At 36.6% G+C, this 17,293-nt stretch overlaps 1 protein-coding gene across 31 annotated transcripts in view; it reads left to right on the plus strand.

Annotated features, from left to right (window-relative positions):
• Nucleotides 1-17,293, plus strand: part of LOC111925814 (regulating synaptic membrane exocytosis protein 1) — a 135,892-nt gene that overhangs the window by 94,573 nt on the left and 24,026 nt on the right. For 21 of the 31 annotated variants that reach the window (XM_023922394.2, XM_086876233.1, XM_086876234.1 and 18 more), the window contains one exon: nucleotides 1,545-1,777. The exons of the other annotated variants lie outside the window; for them this stretch is intronic. In XM_023922394.2, the coding sequence (XP_023778162.1) occupies nucleotides 1,545-1,777 (233 nt within the window). The remainder of the gene's footprint in view (nucleotides 1-1,544; nucleotides 1,778-17,293) is intronic. 31 annotated transcript variants of the gene reach the window in all.

The raw sequence follows: 17,293 nt of genomic DNA on the forward strand, positions 1-17,293 counted from the left end.
TGATTTTTTATCTGAGCTCAACAGGAGCAGATTCTAAGTGCTGAGGATAAAAACCTCTATGTAGAGGTTGATAGTGATCTTTCTATTAAGTGTTGTCTATTCAAAGACTTTACTTTTCCAACTTCTATTTTTATGTGCTCTTACCTATGGTCACACATTAGTAACTCTTGGTAACTGCCAGTGAAACAGGGCTACACTGTTATAATTACATTTTAGGGATACACTTTTTTATACTTTCCTGGACCTGTCTCGGGACAGGACTGATTCAAATTCCAGCAGGGCCCAGATCCATGGAAGTTACAGAATATCATATTTTCTTCCATTTCTCCCCTCATTTTTCCCTGGCCTGATTTCTTATCTGTCTGAAACTTGCCATGACATAAAGAAGCCTCTAACACCACTCTTTCTAATTTTGACTTCAGCAGAGGGAGTGAGGGGTGGGTGGGAATGGGGACAAGAGCAGGCCATTGCATCTGCTGGGGAGGAATATTGCTGGGAGAGACGGCAGGACTGTTGGTTGACAAATAAGTTTGACTTCAAAATACTTAAAAACTGAAAAAAAAATTCCTAAAATAGCATGTTACCAGTAGGTCTACTAATCAGCAATAAAAGGTCAAGGAATTTCCTGCACGCCTGGCTGATTTAACAACTGCATCTGAAGTGAGTCCAGTGCAACTTAGATTTCTGTGTCTCTACAGAGTGACAACTAACTTTATCTTGCCATTAGAGCTAGGGCACTGCTTGGTCACAGCAGACTTAGGAGTGAGTATTAGCATGTCCTGTGTGTATTTGAGACTGTTCTCTAAAATGTGTTTGTGAACACTTTATCCTGCCTCTATACACTGGAGCAGAGAAAGGATTTGTATGGAAACGTCCAAATGCAATTCAGTAGCTAAAGCAACTCAAACAGGACTGACAGAGTGATCAATTTTTGTCAGTCAATGAAAATTCTAGTTATTTGGGATTTTGCCTCAAAATTATTTTGCTTTCATACTGTGATTATTGCACTTACTTTTAATGAAGTGAGAGACTGAAGACCTAAAAAATACTACTATTACATTATCTCTGTGAAATGTATGAAAATTTAGATGATGATATCTTCATTTCTGTTAGGTCTTAAGGCTTTGGTGAGCACTACTGATAAGATGCATGTGTTAAACTGCTGGCCCATGACAATTTTCTTTGGTTGTAAAATTACTGTTTTATTTGTTTCTGTATTGTGGAGATATAGACAGGAAGGCTTCACATAACTTTAAAATGTTTCTCTGTCATTCTGAAAAACATGAGGAAGTGTTCATTTTATTTATTTCCCTCAAAGAAGTGGAGAACAAACAATAGTATTGGAAATACGTACTCTGAGGAGCATCAAATTAAGCTTTTACTTATAACCAAATAAATAATAACTTGTACTTGCAACCAAAAAAACCAAGTAAATGGAAGCGTATCAAGACTTAAAATTAATTTACTGAAAAAATAGAAAAAGGCTTTTGTAAATGCTGTTACACAGACAAATTAACATGTTTGTTTTTACTTTGTAACTGTAGTACATTTACTCCTAAAATGCAAGGCAGACGGATGGGGACTTCAGGGAGAATCACTAAGAGCACAAGTGTGAGCGGAGAGATGTATAAGCTGGAGCACATTGATGGGAGTCAGTCGGACACGGCTGTCGGCATGGTTGGAACAGGTGGGAAGAAAAGGCGTTCCAGCTTTAGTGCCAAAGTGGTTGCCATAGTGTCTCGAAGGAGCAGAAGCACATCTCAACTTAGTCAAACAGGTGAGTGAGACACACACTCTTTGGAAACAGGACTCTCACCAAACACGGTTTACCATAATTTCATCTGTGGCATCTGTGTTACATGTATATGCATATAGACCACTCAAGAGAGAAGATTTTCCAGCTGTAAATAAATTTCTGAGATATTTGTTTTCTTTGATTATTAAACATCTGCAAGAAACAATATACAAATGTATTTTAGAATATGTGACATAGTTACTTTCGGTCCTGATCAATGAAAACTGTTGTGTGCTAGAAGCCTTGTTTACAGGTAGGCCAGGAAATGCAGAGACATATGTCGGTATCAGCAGTGGATAATGTTTTGTTAAGATCAGCTTTTCATGTGTAGGAAATTTCTTTTAACAGAAGAGTTGAGTATGAGTGTGGGAACTGAAATCTGAGCAAATGAATGGCAGTTATGCAACTCGGATACGAGGAGGTACCTGCAGTGGCATAAAATACATTTTAAAAAAATACCTTTGTTTTTTAAGTTGAGAATTAATCCAGTACTTTTTTTATTTTTTTAAGTAATATTGGCAAATTGGGGTCAGTGATTTCAAATAAATTAGATGACAACATGATGCTTCATTAGGAGCATAAGCCTTCCAACTCTCTATGGTGACTCCAGAAATCTTAAAAGCTTCATATCAGCATAGCCTCCAGGAACAAAAGCTCGTACAGAAAGATACAAAAGGGAAGAAGAATGTTTTAAAGTGCTCCTGAGCCCCAGTGAAGACTTCTGCTTTTGTCTTCAGTGGGAGCAGGACCTGACCCTAAGGGTTCTTTCTTACTAAAAGAAAGAAAACAAAGAGGAAAAGCTTCAGACTAGCATGCAATGCACTCATATTTCAGCATTTCTCTCACATAGGGTATCTAAACTAAGGTAAGTAACAGTATTGTTTATTTATATCATTAAATGTTTCCCCCCTTTCTCCTGGTTTTCTTTGATTGCCAGATGAGCAGTAGAATTAATCCTTTCGCAATTAAAGCCTGGTTAGCTTTAACAAAGACATCATAATACTTTTCTATGCTATTCATGAATTTTAAGCCAGAAAGTATATAATCATGCAGTTGAACCAAATGGTAAATGAAACTGGTGTATTTGAGGCCCAGAAGTGTAATTAATATTGTGTTGTTCAAGAGTGTACTGTGACTAAGTATGAGACTAGAATATAGGTAGTTGTATACAGTAAAATGCTATTCTAGGTGTATCAGAATTGCGTGCTCTGTACTAAAAATGATAAAAAGTGGTGTTGTAATATAGAAAGGATTTATACGCTGATATTTTAGTCCACTTAAAAACTGAGCTGTGACTTCCAAGCACTTCTCGGTATCATCTATTTAAAGCTCATATTTTCCTAATCTTCACAGAAAGGTACTATAACTCTCCAAGTTTTGCATAGTGTAAATTTCAAAACAATAGGAATTTTGCAAGGAATGGAACTTCTAAAGTTTTAATGAAGCTCAAAGAGCAAGTCAAATATGAAAAACACGATTACATAAAACAGTCCAGAATGATTTTACTTTGTCTTGTGACTCAGGCTAAGAGTGGCATAATCTGTGGCATAATCAGAGCAAATAAAATGTGTCACTTTTTGTCAGTTACTAATTTTGAATTTTGTCAAAAATCAGTGAATTAAATTAACACACTTTTTAGAACAATATATGCATGAGATTGGATAGATTTTTCCAAATGACATTGTTGGAGATTAAATACTCATGTCCTAAATCAGGGACCCACTTCCCTTCGTTCCTGTATTGTACAAGATAAGAGGAGCAACATAAAAATGTCTATTTCATTTTAATGTGTTGTGCAACTTACCAACGTCTCCACTATTGAGAATTATAGAAAATTTCTGTTATGACAATATAATAGATACTGGGTACTTCTTTAAAAGTTATTATGTGAAAATTGGTTCTAATAGCCAAGGTCTGAAATTTTGGAACTGATGTGAAAATTTATGGGCCTCCAAAAGTGGTACCAAGTAGGAACTTTTGGAATAGATCTTCAGAAACTAGAGGTGTACTGTTGATGCTGTATATGTGTTTTAACGGAAGTATGAAAATACAGAAATTAATGTGTTGCCTCCGTAGGTTGTTCAGGTCTTATTTCTAGGACTTGCATGATTATAAGTAAGGGAAGCATGACACAGATAGTTACTTGTTTCTGAAAACTCAGAAGATCAGAAAGATCTGGCAACAACTGACAGAACAAGAGGACACAGTCTTAAGCTGCACCAAGGGAAATACAGGTTGGATATTAGGAAAAAGTGTTTTACAGAAAGGGTGATAAAATACTGCAATGGTTTGCCTGAGGAGGTGGTGGAATCACCACCCCTGTATGTATTTAAAAAAAGACTGGATGTGGCATTCAGTACCATGATCTAGTTGAGGTGTTAGAGCTGGGTTGGACTTGATGATCTTGAAGGTCTCTTCCAACCTAGTGGTTCTGTGATTCTGTGGTTTTCTGAAATAAAAAGGCAGATGTATTTTGAAAAGCGTATTTTCTACATTTATATGCATTGAGAAGATCTGAAATTCTAGTTTACTCTGTATTCAAAACCATCACGCTTTTTTCACTTGAAGAAATGGTCAAAAAGGGCTGAATTCAACTTTTTGTAGATAATTCTTCCTTTTAGCATGCTGCATGGGTTTGATGTTATATAAGAATGGAAATGGTGTATATGGAACTGCTCTAAGGTAGCTATTATTTATGATTTGATTTTCTATTCAGCTGAAAAAGGAGTGTGTCTGTGAGCCTTTGCACACATGTTCATGTCTATACATACACACATGGATTTCTTTGCGCATATGGAGCAGATCCACTTGCATGTTGCAGTTTGAAGGACCAATAATCATTATTTTACACACCCTGCTCAATGCTGTTGGAAAATATTTATTCAGAATATGTGCCTTGCAGATGGTCAGTGAAAGAGTTGTTCTCTGTTTTCATGTAGATCTGCAATGAAATTATATCTTTTTGCTGCACCTTCCTTTTATGTTTAAGATTTCGTAATACTTTTAACTGTTGTAACTGTTCTGTGAAATCCCTACTTACCATGTATTTGTTCATTGTGCCCACAATTGGATAGATAGTTCACCAGAAAAAGCTTTCAATCTTCTGACAATATTCCTAATGAAAATCCAGCTCTTCTTACGTTATTACAGTTAAAAAGGAGAAAAGAAAAAGGGAAAAAAAAAGGAGTAAAACTCCCAAAATGACCACAGAAAATTGAAAATAGCTCCAGGCGTACATAACCATTTTAGTTATAATGCAACTTTTCTAGTTCTTTTTGTCAGCCTTATTTTGGTAAATAAATATATACAGAATAAATATGTAACTGCAAATATTCTGAATACAGTAACTAAACTTTTAATCACAGGAATATTATAGAAAACTATATTAGGATAAGAAATCATCATTCAGTTGTCTTGATTTTGTGTCACAACACTCTATTCCCTTCTACAGAAAATCTTATCTTGTAGTTTCCATACCACTGACTGACTGAGGCCAATACTGATCAAACTGCATTTTGATTTGGGGTTCTAGGTTTGTTTTGAATGAGATGAAAATTTCTGTAATAGGAGGGAAGAATTTTGTCACAGAATTTGTACCATATATAGAGACATAATAATGCATTTCAAAGTGGATAGGGGCAGTAGGAGGGGTATAATCAGTAAAATGAATTCTGGAAAGAAGGAAAATCTCCATCTCAGATAAACAGAAGTATTCCCATCCCTGGATCCCTCTCATTTCTCCTGGTACATGCAGACATGTGCCTTAAGAAAGCAAAAGAGTTCCCCCCTTTTGCTTTCTACCCCCTGCTCAGCAGATAGTGCTTCAGAAAGATCATCTATTTGTAGAAGCACACTTTTCTTTAAGTGCCAGCTGTGGCTTGCAACTATTTTGACACAGATGAAAGTGAAAGAGATAGAGAGAAGGAGAGCTAAGGAGCTTTGAAGAATGGGAAGCATTTCTAGTTTGACATTACACTGATACCAGCTCAATTTTCTAAATGGAAGTACTTTGCCATGTTTATGGTGTGAACCACAATGAGATTTTTCTATGTAAGAATCAAAGTTATTTGCTTTTCATCTTCTGTTGGTGAAGTTCAACATCAGCAACCTAAAATGAATCCATAGGCATTAATGTTTCAGAGACAGATTACCATGAAGCAGAGCTGAAATCAAGTGTTGCCACAAGGTGAAGACAGTATGAAGAAAAATTCTTTTCACTTATGTGTGTCTCTGAAGTGGATACTTGGAGGCAGTCTTGAAGTGTTTGTCTGCTTCCCTCAGGAAGTAACTTGCAACCTGAGCAAAAACAATATCTTACACCATATTTCCCTATGTAAAAAATATAATTTCCTGCTAATTTCCTGTATATTTAATGTCATTTTCTCTAATTTGCCCTGTAAAGAAGTGGCTTTCTCTATGTTCTTTTGAATTAAGCTCCAAATTCCCAATTTCAGATAAGATAGTATCATCTAAGGAAATTGTCACTGAGCAGTAAAGTTCTGATAACTGTGCATCCCACAGTATATGCTCTTTTTGTGAGCTCACTGCAGCTTAAAGAACTCTTCTTCATCCAATTGATTGCCCCACATTTCACCTTCCAAGACATCTTTTTCTCATGGTTGGATGACTGAAGTTATGATAAAGATTTAGAAAAGAAAACCTCATCCATTACTCTGTTGATGGAGAGTATGATGGCTCACTGGAGGTACTTAGTGACTGTTAAGCATCCCTATGTTGTGCAAAAAATAACCTTGCTTGGAAAACATGGAAATTTAAGCAAAGCAATGCTTAAATTGAGCCTTCCAGGCTCACAGCTACCTCATTTCACAGTAGACACTGCCATTTAAAAAACAAAACAAAAACCCAAACAAAACACAAACAAACCAACAAAACAAACAATCAAAAAACAACTCCCCTGCCTCACCTTCCCCCCCTCCCCAGTCTGGTTATCTGTTCTTAATTTTCTCAGTCTTTTTCTTTTTTTGGAAATGCTGGTAAAACTATTTTTCTGTCCATCCTTGTAGTAATTTAATGGTAAAATGAGAGATTTCCTATAGGTCTAGATAGTATGGACAGAAAGAGCAGATAATAAATAAGAAATAAAATACACTAGAGGGCAAAGGCCTTTGGGATAAGGATGGTTTGTTGTCTTTCTTAAGAACTCCATTGCTGCTTTGCATAATTCTGTTACTTTTCTACAAGGGTTGTGACATGGTTTTCATGCAGTGGTCAGGCTATTTTTCTCTCCTGACATTTCATATTGGTTGCTTGATTGATTGAATGACAAGGATGCATTTCTGAACATGATTCTTTTACCTTGTAACGTGACTTTAGTTTTTATTACTGTAGTGAAAGAAACTGTGCTTATAGGATGAGGAATGAGTGCTAGACAAAAGTTTAAAGTATTTATCTAGAATTCAATAAACCATCAATTATTATTAGATTGGCTAGAAAACATGAGAATCAGTAAGGAATACTGGATGTCAGGAAGAAACCAGCTAGGAGAGAGGCATCAACTGGTTTTATTGAAACAAGCCAGAAAATGTCTGCTAGTTGAATTTTAAGACAAAACCCACAGGCAGATTTTGTTAATATTTCTTTGAGATTCAGTGTTTATGCTGCTAGAATCTGATGATGAAGCTGATGTAGAAAGTATGTCAGTTCCTGGTAATCTAGGGGAAGGACTTTTGGGGATGGTCCTGTGCTGAGCCACGAGTGAGTCAATGATCCTTGTGGATCCCTTCCAACTCAGCTTATTCTGTGGTTATTCTGTGGTTCAGTGACAGATGAACTTAAGGATAGAATAGTTTTTCTGGGCAGCATTCAGAAAAACTGTGACAATGCAGATTGCAAATTGATTCCTTTTGGAATGAGTAATGAAAATTTTCAGATTTAAAAAAAAACACAGAAGAGTTTTTGAATCTAAAGGACAGCATTATCAGAAGCTGTTATAATAACAAATAGGTATAAATTGGTTACAAATAAATTTTATATTTGTATCAAAATTACAATAAAGTTTCTAGCAGTCAGAACAGAGGGAGAAGTACCTTTAAACTCTCAGAGCATTTAGAACAATACGGAAAGAGCCCTTTTTCTTTTTTCTTTCTTTTCTAACCTAATACCTTTCATAGTATTTCTTTTCTGATACTACTTTTTTGTATTGCCATATCTTGTTCATCCAAGTGAAATGCTACAAGGTACCAGATTTTCTAATGGTAGATTGAGAAGATTAGCTTGGAATTCAGAGTTAACATATAACAATAGTCTTACAGCTATAGAATTACCTCACAGGTTTAACCTGGTCTACTGTATTTCACACATTGTTCTCTGTTTTTTTAGAGGAGCATTTCCAAGTACTTGCTTGTGTTGGGCATTGATCTCTGCAGGATCATATTTACACATGAGCTTCTTTACCTGCAGATATCTCTGTTTTGTTATCTTTAGTTTGTATGGTTTGAAAATATTTTCCTTAACTTCAGACTGTGTGTATTTGAAAAGTTTCAGCAGCCTAGAAGAAGTGTGGTGATCTGTCCTGCAGCTCCCTCATAAGCCTAGTTTTTCTGTTCAGGATTATCTCTGTGGGAGTCTTCTCTGGGCTGGGTTTTTTGCCAAAGCAGGCCCTTAGAGCTTGCTCTGCATAGTTGTGATGATCTATGAGGATAATGTCTCTGTTGCACAAAAAGAAGAATGTAGAAAGATTGACAATAAGGATTTCTCTTCTCAGCCAATCTAAAAAAAGTTTGTAGTGAGGCAGCAGGGATGGCCGTGGTGCTTTAGGGATGGTGACAGGATCTGGGATCTGCACCTGGCACCCAACAGCAACCCTGGTCCCAGCAAAAACTCTGAGCTGCTCCTGCACCCAAATGTTTCTGCAGCAAGAGGGGGAGGTGGAGGGTGATGAGCAAGCAGATGAAGAATACTGAAAACAAAGAAAAATACCTGATAATTTTCATAAGAGGAACTCTTGGCTCTAATAATGATACTCAATTCTTTGAAACTCTTGAGTGAATGTAAGCATGTTCTCTTTTATTTACGGTTGCCGTCTTGCTGAGGAATTCACTACCCGTAATAGAAACACTGTTCACTTCCAGTTACTCATCTTCCAAAAGATTTCCTAATAAGGGCTAGTATTTCCAAAGTCCCAGTGCTCTGCTGAGTTAGTGTTACATGTGGTTCCTTTCCTTTTTCCTGAAATGCAAATTGTGACTTTTTCTCCTGCTATGCTGTTGCTTGACTTGAACTCAGAAGTATTGCTCTGCTTTTGTATTTGCAACTGTTCCCTAGATTTTTAAATAGAGATATAACTGCAGCAATAACTTTTTTAGGGCTATTTCCAGTATGTAAGTAGCGTGGGGTTTAGGAAAATTTTTATCTTTCTGAAAGTATAATCTTGATCCTAAACTATGTCATGCATGTCTTGTATAATTTCAAAATATATTAAATGTATTTAATAAGTGTAGCTTCACTGCTATGTTTATGTTGTATTTTCTTATGAAAGGTCTTAGAAAAAGGTCTACTTAAAGTTCTGACTATATTTAACTGAGCCCTGTTTAAAGAAGATTTTTATTTGCTTTCTTATCTGATTCACACTGTGTTCACAAGCTCTACACTGTGTAAGTATAAACACAGAGTTGAAATAATACCAAAGTTATGACAGAAAAAGGAAATAGAGTGGTGCCAAAGGACTACCAAGAGGGAAAAAAATTGTACTAACTTCACATAAAAAATTTCTATGTAGATGCCTCTCTTTTAGAGAATGTCAATCTAAAACTTCAATTTTATTACTCTTCATATGCTTTTTTCTTGATTAGGTCCACAGATTGTGTTCTGGAACTTGTAGAAAGTTTTTGAGTACCTGCAGTCATTCAGAGGAAAAATGCTCTTCCTCTGTGGCACAGGAATTCATTCCTTACTCATGGAAGAATAAAGCCCTCTTTTTTTAGAGTCAGATGATTGAGCTTAGTTTGGATAGACCAGATTTTTTTTTCCTTTCAGAAGCAGTCCTTTTCTTATCTGATATAAAACTTGATTTTTCAATTTTTAATTGAGATAACCTGTTCAACAAAGTTTTTCAGGTACAGGTATCATATGGAGGGTTAAGATGTATGTAGCTTGGTAAATTTTAGAAAATAAAACTGACTTTGTAAAAATCTTGAATCTTTTGGTTTTGGGTTGGTGGGTTTTTTTGGGTTTTCTTTTGGTTTTGTTTTATTCCATTTTTTTATGTTTTTGGGGTTTTTTGTTTCATTTATAGAACATTTTAAAAAATCATACATTTGATGATAAGGTATTAGTGGGCTGAGTTTAAAAAAAGGTTAATTTAGTGAATCCAAAGAAGCATTAGATTTAGAGACATTATTTCAATTTTGTTAGGAATTTTATACGTGAATGGGAAGATAAGCTTTGATAGTTTTTTCAGTATTTTTTTTTTTTGCTGGGAATAGAACTATTAGCCACAGAATCGAAATAAAAAGGAATAAACCTAACCTAAGACTCAAAACTGTTGTTTTTAAGAGATTTTCAGGGAAAATAACAGTTGTGATGATGATAATAATAATAATAAAGCTTGCTGCTTTTACTGCAGCTGATTATGTTAGTGTATTTATAAAAAAAGCTGTATAAGTCTGCAATACAGCTAATGGCCCTTAGGTACTCCAAATTCTGTATAATAAGTAATGAAATATGCAGAACTCAGTAAAGTAATGGGAAAATATTCATAAAAATTTTAAAAAATGATATTTTTTCTGAAATTTATTAATGTAGATGAAAAATAATTTCCAATATAAAAGTTTATGATTCAATCTTGAAAAGACAAAATTTAGCTTGAGTATTTCCTAAAATATGAATAAATACGAATGACATTTTTAAACAAAATGCTAACAGTGTCAGAGCAGGTATCAGTTCAAAAAACATTTCAGTGTTGCTGAATCTGTTTTTTTTCCTTAAAAAATTTCAGCTGAAAACTTTCACTCAGCTTTGCAGAGTGAAGACTCCTAGTAAATAGTCTCTCCAGTAGGAGCTTTGCAGATGGATAGGAAAGAATCTGAGCACACCTGAGGCACACTCCCAAAAGCAACTCCCTTCTCCAGGGCTTTTCAGAGATCAAGAAGGGAGGTTGGGATCAGCTGGCTGAGACCCAGCTGACAGCAGCATTGCAGGACACGAGGGGACAGAAGATAAACAGGGACAGGCACTGGCAGTGGTCCCACATGCACCAGTCAGGCAGTGTTTCTGCTCCACAGGGCTATTGGCCAGTCCAATGTTGACTTTGTTTCCAAGAAGAGAAGGAGCAGAAGTTTAATGTAAACTGTGTGACAAAGGAATTAGATCCATGACTGTATAACTTTTATTACCCAGAGTACTCTTCATACTTTAGATGGCATATAAATTAAATTAACATAAGTAATAACTACTTTGGCGAGTCTTAAAATAGAACAAAGATAAAAGAGATGAAAACAAGCACCTCATATTACTTTTTAGTCCAAACATGCTTCCTAACAAAGGAAGGGACACACAAAGGAAAGGGAAAAGGAGGACTGAGGCGCCCAATTAATTTCTTCTTCTGTACAAAGCTTGGCTCTTCAGCGGCATCTGCTCGCACTTCGTGCGTAAACGCAGCTGATGAGCAGTGGCTTTTATCCCCTGGAAATGCCTGCTGCCTCTGCTTGTGAATGGCTTTCACCAAAACATGCCAGAAGTGACTGCTTTCTCAGCAAACCAGCCAGTCACTAGAGAGAATTTTATAGGTTCATATTTGAGTATATCCTTTTATTTTTATGCTGCCTTTTCCTTCGTACATGTACTGATATTTAAAGTATTTAAATTAAATTTTGAGTAATTTTTGACCACTCCGTTTTACTAGCCAGTTTGTTGCATGTTAAGTTTTCTTAAAATTGCCAAGGAAAGACAAAGGAAAAAAAAAATCCCAGGAAGTCAGAGATGATGGGATCTGTACTTCACTGGCATGTCGTCAAAGTAAAAATATTATTTTATCAACAATGGCATATTTTTACCATTTTCATTAGGATTTTGATTGTTCTGCCAGCTTTTCATTATTTTGATAAGCAATTTTTAGAAGTGGTTTTCATATAACTTCCAAAAGGGGTCCAATAGTGAAAAGTGATGTTTGTTTATATCTGTATTGATGTCTGTGGTGGTGTTACATGCTAAGTATGTTCATTTTTTGGTATAACTTACTCTCAATATGGCATAAAATACTGTATAATGCTGAATGCTTCCTTTTGTACAAACCTCAGTATAGTTACATAGACCTCAGTAACAGTATGTGTGGCCTCTATATATCCTCAGGTCTTTCTCAGAATTTACTTGCTTGCTTGCTTGAATTTACTGAAATTGGACAATTTGTTTAAATTTTCAGACTGAAATCTACAAATATTTATCTGCAGTGCCATAAAATTAAGACATTCAAAAGACTGAAAGATTAACTACAGTATTTGTTCAATGAACTGTTGTGGTTTATTCCTCAAAATTACCTTGAGAATTGCTTTGAAATTACTTAATATTTATAGACATACTTGATGCTCACAGGCAGACACTCCCATATAGTTTACTTCATTTATCCATACAGCCATTTTTCATAATGCAAAAATTCAGTTTCTGGTGTCTAATCACTTCAAAAGGTTCACTTCACCAGGAATCTTAGAAATGATATGTTTTAATTCTCAAAAGCTCTAGATGTCTGACCGTCCTAACAGAAATTCTCTGTGTGATAGAAGTTTGATTCTGCTTCAGGTCAAGCCAGGTCAGTGCTAAACCCAGAGGAGGCAGTTGCCTTTCTGCATTAATTCTGTGATCTGTGAAGCACAGAAGTTTCATGGTTAGATAAGATAGGGTGGCTGTCCAAAACAGTTTCTGCCTTTGAAGCTAGGGTTAACTGGGTTACTTTGATTTTATGTGGTGCTTGGAAAATATTAGTGTGAAACACTACTAAAAGGCTGGGGAGGAGGGGGTGGTGGTGGTGTGTCTTTGGTTGGATTTTGTGTATTTGGGAAAAGAACCAGTGTCTTGGTAATCCATTTATTTGTGATGACTTCTCTGGTTTCAGAACAGAACTTCTCAGATTGACAAGTTATCTTAACGCAGGTGAACGCAAATGGATTTCCTGTTTACAAAGCAGGGTAAAATACCCAAAAGCTCTTTCAGGCAGGACTATCAGTGTTGCTGTTTTGATTACTTTTGCTTTCACATGGCTCTTGGTGGCTTTATTTATGATTCTACCATTTGATTAGATTTGATGGTGTGAAATGTTCTCTCTCAGAGCATGGCTAGACTTAAATGCTGAATTAATTAGTGGTGACCTAGGATTTATGTATTGAAGTAGATAAGTTTAACCCATTACTCTGTTCTTAAAAGTTATTCTACTAATGATCTGTCTGAACAGCTCTTTTCTAGAGTTCATGGTCAGGGCAGGGTGAAGGGATTTCTTTGACAAGGCTCATCTGCTTTCTTCAGTCTGGACTTCAGACATTAACTGGTAAAGATGTTCAAGGGGCATAGAAAAAAACCTCAAGGTTTTATACATTGTAGGATTGGTTTGCTTTTGCATAATTAAAGTTCTCCATTGAAGTAGTATTTATTGCTGGGAAAGGAATAATTTACCAGGAAAACATTTTGAGGGAATCGATTGTCTTTAACTTGGAGGCATACCACGTTAGGGACCAGGTTCTTCTGCCTAGCCAGAGATACTCCACTGCATTGTGAAGGGGTCACTTCAGGAAGGTCACACACAGGATCCAATCTAGTAAACCCTGTCTCTGGAGTCTCAGTAATAGTCCTGGTGAGGCACAAGCACCCCAAGAGCTGGGTTTGAATGAACTGAGTTGCATTTATATTGTGCGTACTTTTCCTCAGATGTTGAAAAATTCACAGCTCTAGCCACATATCACAGCAAGAGAACTATCATCTCTATAATTTGTTGGAACAGGCAACTTTAATATATTTATGCAGGGATTATAGTCACAGGTCAGGACTTAGCTCTTAAGACTTGAACCTTTGTCATTGACTGGGGAATCCAGGAGAAAAAGTGACTGAGAAAGTGGCATAGGAAGGGTGATGAGTTTGAGTAGCAGTTTACAGTTTTCTTTAACAGCATTTACATAGTTGCAAATACAGTTTTATTTATTCTTGCACAAGAAGTATTTTTATGCTCCATACCTGCATATAGGCCTTTACCCTATACTCTGCTTCATGGAAATAGCTATCTTTGTAGGCAACTTGGGAACAATGTCAAGAAATTTCATTGGATCCCCTTTTAGCCGAGGTTCATGCTCTCCCAGTCTGCCTCACAATAGTTGCTGGTCCAAAGTTTGCCCATGACTAAAATCCCAGGAGAGTGACTTTTCCCAGTAATGACCTTTAGATTGTAGCAGACTACCACAATGCCAATTAAAATTTACTGATTTGGGCCAGGGGACACTAAAGGGCAAAAAGCCCCTCTCCGGTCCTAGTCTTTGTGGTCCACAAGAGACAAATCTTTCTGTGCAAATGCTGGTGACTGAATATTTAACATCATGGATTGTTCCATTTTTAATTTAAAAAATAAAACCCCCAAGGTTACATCTAGAAAGACTTGAGCACAAATTGTCCAGCCAGTAATTCCCACTGCTTAGCTCTTCAAGAAATCCCACCAGTCCATCTCTCTCAGACTGTATTTTTCTTGTTGGACCTATATGGTACAGCTGTATTTCAGGAGCTGGAGAGGGATTGTGGGATATAGAACATGAACCCTGTCCTTGACAACTTGAAAGGCACCATTTTTCAAAGAAGTGCACCAGGAGGTATCCACAACGTAGCTGTCAGTTCATCACTTCAGGCTTTCTTTCTAGCCAGCAGAGAGAAATGTTCACTTCTCTCCATGGCTTAACCATTGTCAAGTAAATGTCTGAAACAATGAAAACTAAGTGGCCCTTAAAATGTCTGGTTTTCTGTATATGTTCTAAAAGGAGTCTGGCATGACTAACTCCACTGCAACATCTACAGACACTTGAAATTTAGTGAGCTGGGTCCTACTTGGCCTGTGCCCAGCCCCCTTTATTTCTGCTCCCAGCCCTTTCCTTGGTCCCCCTCAGAAACAAGGGCTTTCAGCTGTCCCAGTCCTTCATACCCTGTAGATGAATCCTGCAAGGTTTTCTGTTGCCTGTCTAACATGGAGGAGAGGCACAGGGCACATAGAGCCTGGATAGAGCAGGTCTTACTTAAAAAATAACCACCTCTGGGCTACACAAAGTAGCCACTTTGTTGTTCTTGCAGCTCTACACACAGTAAGAAAACTGAGTCAGAGCAGTAGGCTTGAACCTGATATTTCTGGGTGATAGCTAAGTTTGAATTACAAATGCAAGAGTGCCTTTGGCACACTTATTTTCCATAGGTACAACTGTCTTAAGGTTTCTTACTCTGTTGTTGTAAGTCTTGCTGAGATGCTGTAACTCTCTACCTCATAAGTGGTTTCTCTCATTTTCTCAGCTGATTGCTCAGCATCCATAAGATGTAAAGTCAGTTTTCTAAGACTGTGTGAATGCTAATCAAGAGGCACAGTTATGTGTGTGTCTGTTTCATATTTTTGTATAAATGGTTTCCATGAAACTAACCATGTATACATTTATGTTAAAGAAAGTGAGGTTGTCAGCCTCAGAAATAGTGCCATGAAAAAATCTTTAACAAGTCCATTTAAATGGTTATTTTAAATGGGATCAAATGTCTGGTGGTCTCCTTAAATACCCTACTTTTCTGATGAGCAAATGTCATCATTAAAACTAATACTATGTAATTGCTAACGAATCTTTCCAGTCAATTCAAAAACTGAATAATGGTGTAGATGGAAATGACACAGTGAATTGTAAATGTATTGTAATTTGAATTAGTTGTGCTCTCAGCACAACTGTCATAATCCAAGCATTTCATACATCATCATTGGTCAAGCAGATTATGTAATAATAGCACCTGTGATACAATGTTTATGATGAAAATGTAAGTACTTTAATAATATTCTCTTTTTTTGTGTGTGTACCATTAATAAAAATATTACTTTTTTCTAGGATATGTTCCTACTAGTTTTTGCATGCTGGGAATAGAATAATGCTCTTAGTCTTCAAAGGGCAATTGAGGAGCACAGAAAGCTGCAGTTTTCTGTCACCCAGTGCTGCCCTGTGCCTAATGCTGGTACAGTGAGCAGTAAATTTGTTATCTTAGTCTTACCTGGGGGATGTGTGCCAATGCTTTTGTCAATACTACACTTTCTTAGGATTGTTTAAATATTACTTTTTGCTTATAGTTGCAAATAGTTGGTTGCTAAAAGAGCAAAAAATATTTGGACAGCATGATGTTTAGTATAGTTAAAAGTGAGAAGGAGAAACAGGAAGGCAAATCAAATGTCCAGCTGGATCAGTGATTGATCCTATATGGGAGGCTGAATGATGATAGAGGAGACTGAGAGGGAATCTCATCAATGCATATGAGAATCTCAAAAATGGGTGTCAAGCAAGGAGTAACGGCCATAAACTAAAACATAAGGAGGTTCACCTCAACATGAAGAAGAACTTGTTTACATTGAAGGTGGCAGAGCACTGAACAGGCTGCCCAGGGACGCTGTGGAGTCTCCCTCTCTGGAGACATTCAAGGCCCACCTGGAGGTGTTTCTGTGTAACCTGCTTTAGGTGACCCTCCTTAGCAGGATGGTCTCAGAGGTATCTTCCAACTCCAACCATTCTGTGACTCTGTGATGTCAATTTAGGATGACAGATGTGACATCTCCTGACTTTCTTCTCATGTTTTTATCTGTGTTCATGTGGTGCCCATGACCACAATACTGACAATACTTGCCACATGCCATAGGGAAGTAGGATCATCAGCTTTTTTAAAAGAACTATGTATGAAATGAAGTTGCAAAACTGAGAAGTGAATACTGATGCTTTGCATTGTATTTTCACTTTCATTTTCTTTTTTCACTTAAAGAGCTTCCCACAGGCATGCCAGTCAACATATTATATGCATAGGTAGTTTCTCTTTATTCATAAAAATGGTGTCTTTGTTGGAAGGATGTGCTTATTTTTAAAAAATAAGACTCTTGAGAGTTTGATGCTTAAAAATCCCATTGATTCAAGGCTTAAGAATTTAGCAGCCCAGTAAGACTCTTCTGTAGAATAAATGGATGACCTGTTGTAGATTTTTTTCTGTTGTTCAAAGTTTTCTATTCTCTTATAGTAGCAGTATAGCAGCCATTTTGCAATTCCAACTGGAGCAAGAACTTCTATGTCTACTATGTAAATATGTACTATTGAACTTTGTAATGCAATTTATTTTATGTGCTCTTAATTTAGGTTCTGACTTTTATAGTTCATGTCATACCTCTTCAATAGCAGCGATGGTTCTTTGTTCTTTGCATGGTTGGCAGCCATAGACCTTAAAGAATTTTACAAAGGAAGGGTAAGTGCCATTGTTCCATTTTATTGAGGAACAAATTCCAGGACTACAAGTGACTCA

The sequence above is a fragment of the Cyanistes caeruleus genome, chromosome 2, assembly GCF_971803275.1.
Source record: "Cyanistes caeruleus chromosome 2, bCyaCae1.hap1.1, whole genome shotgun sequence".
Taxonomy (NCBI): Eukaryota; Metazoa; Chordata; class Aves; order Passeriformes; family Paridae; genus Cyanistes; species Cyanistes caeruleus.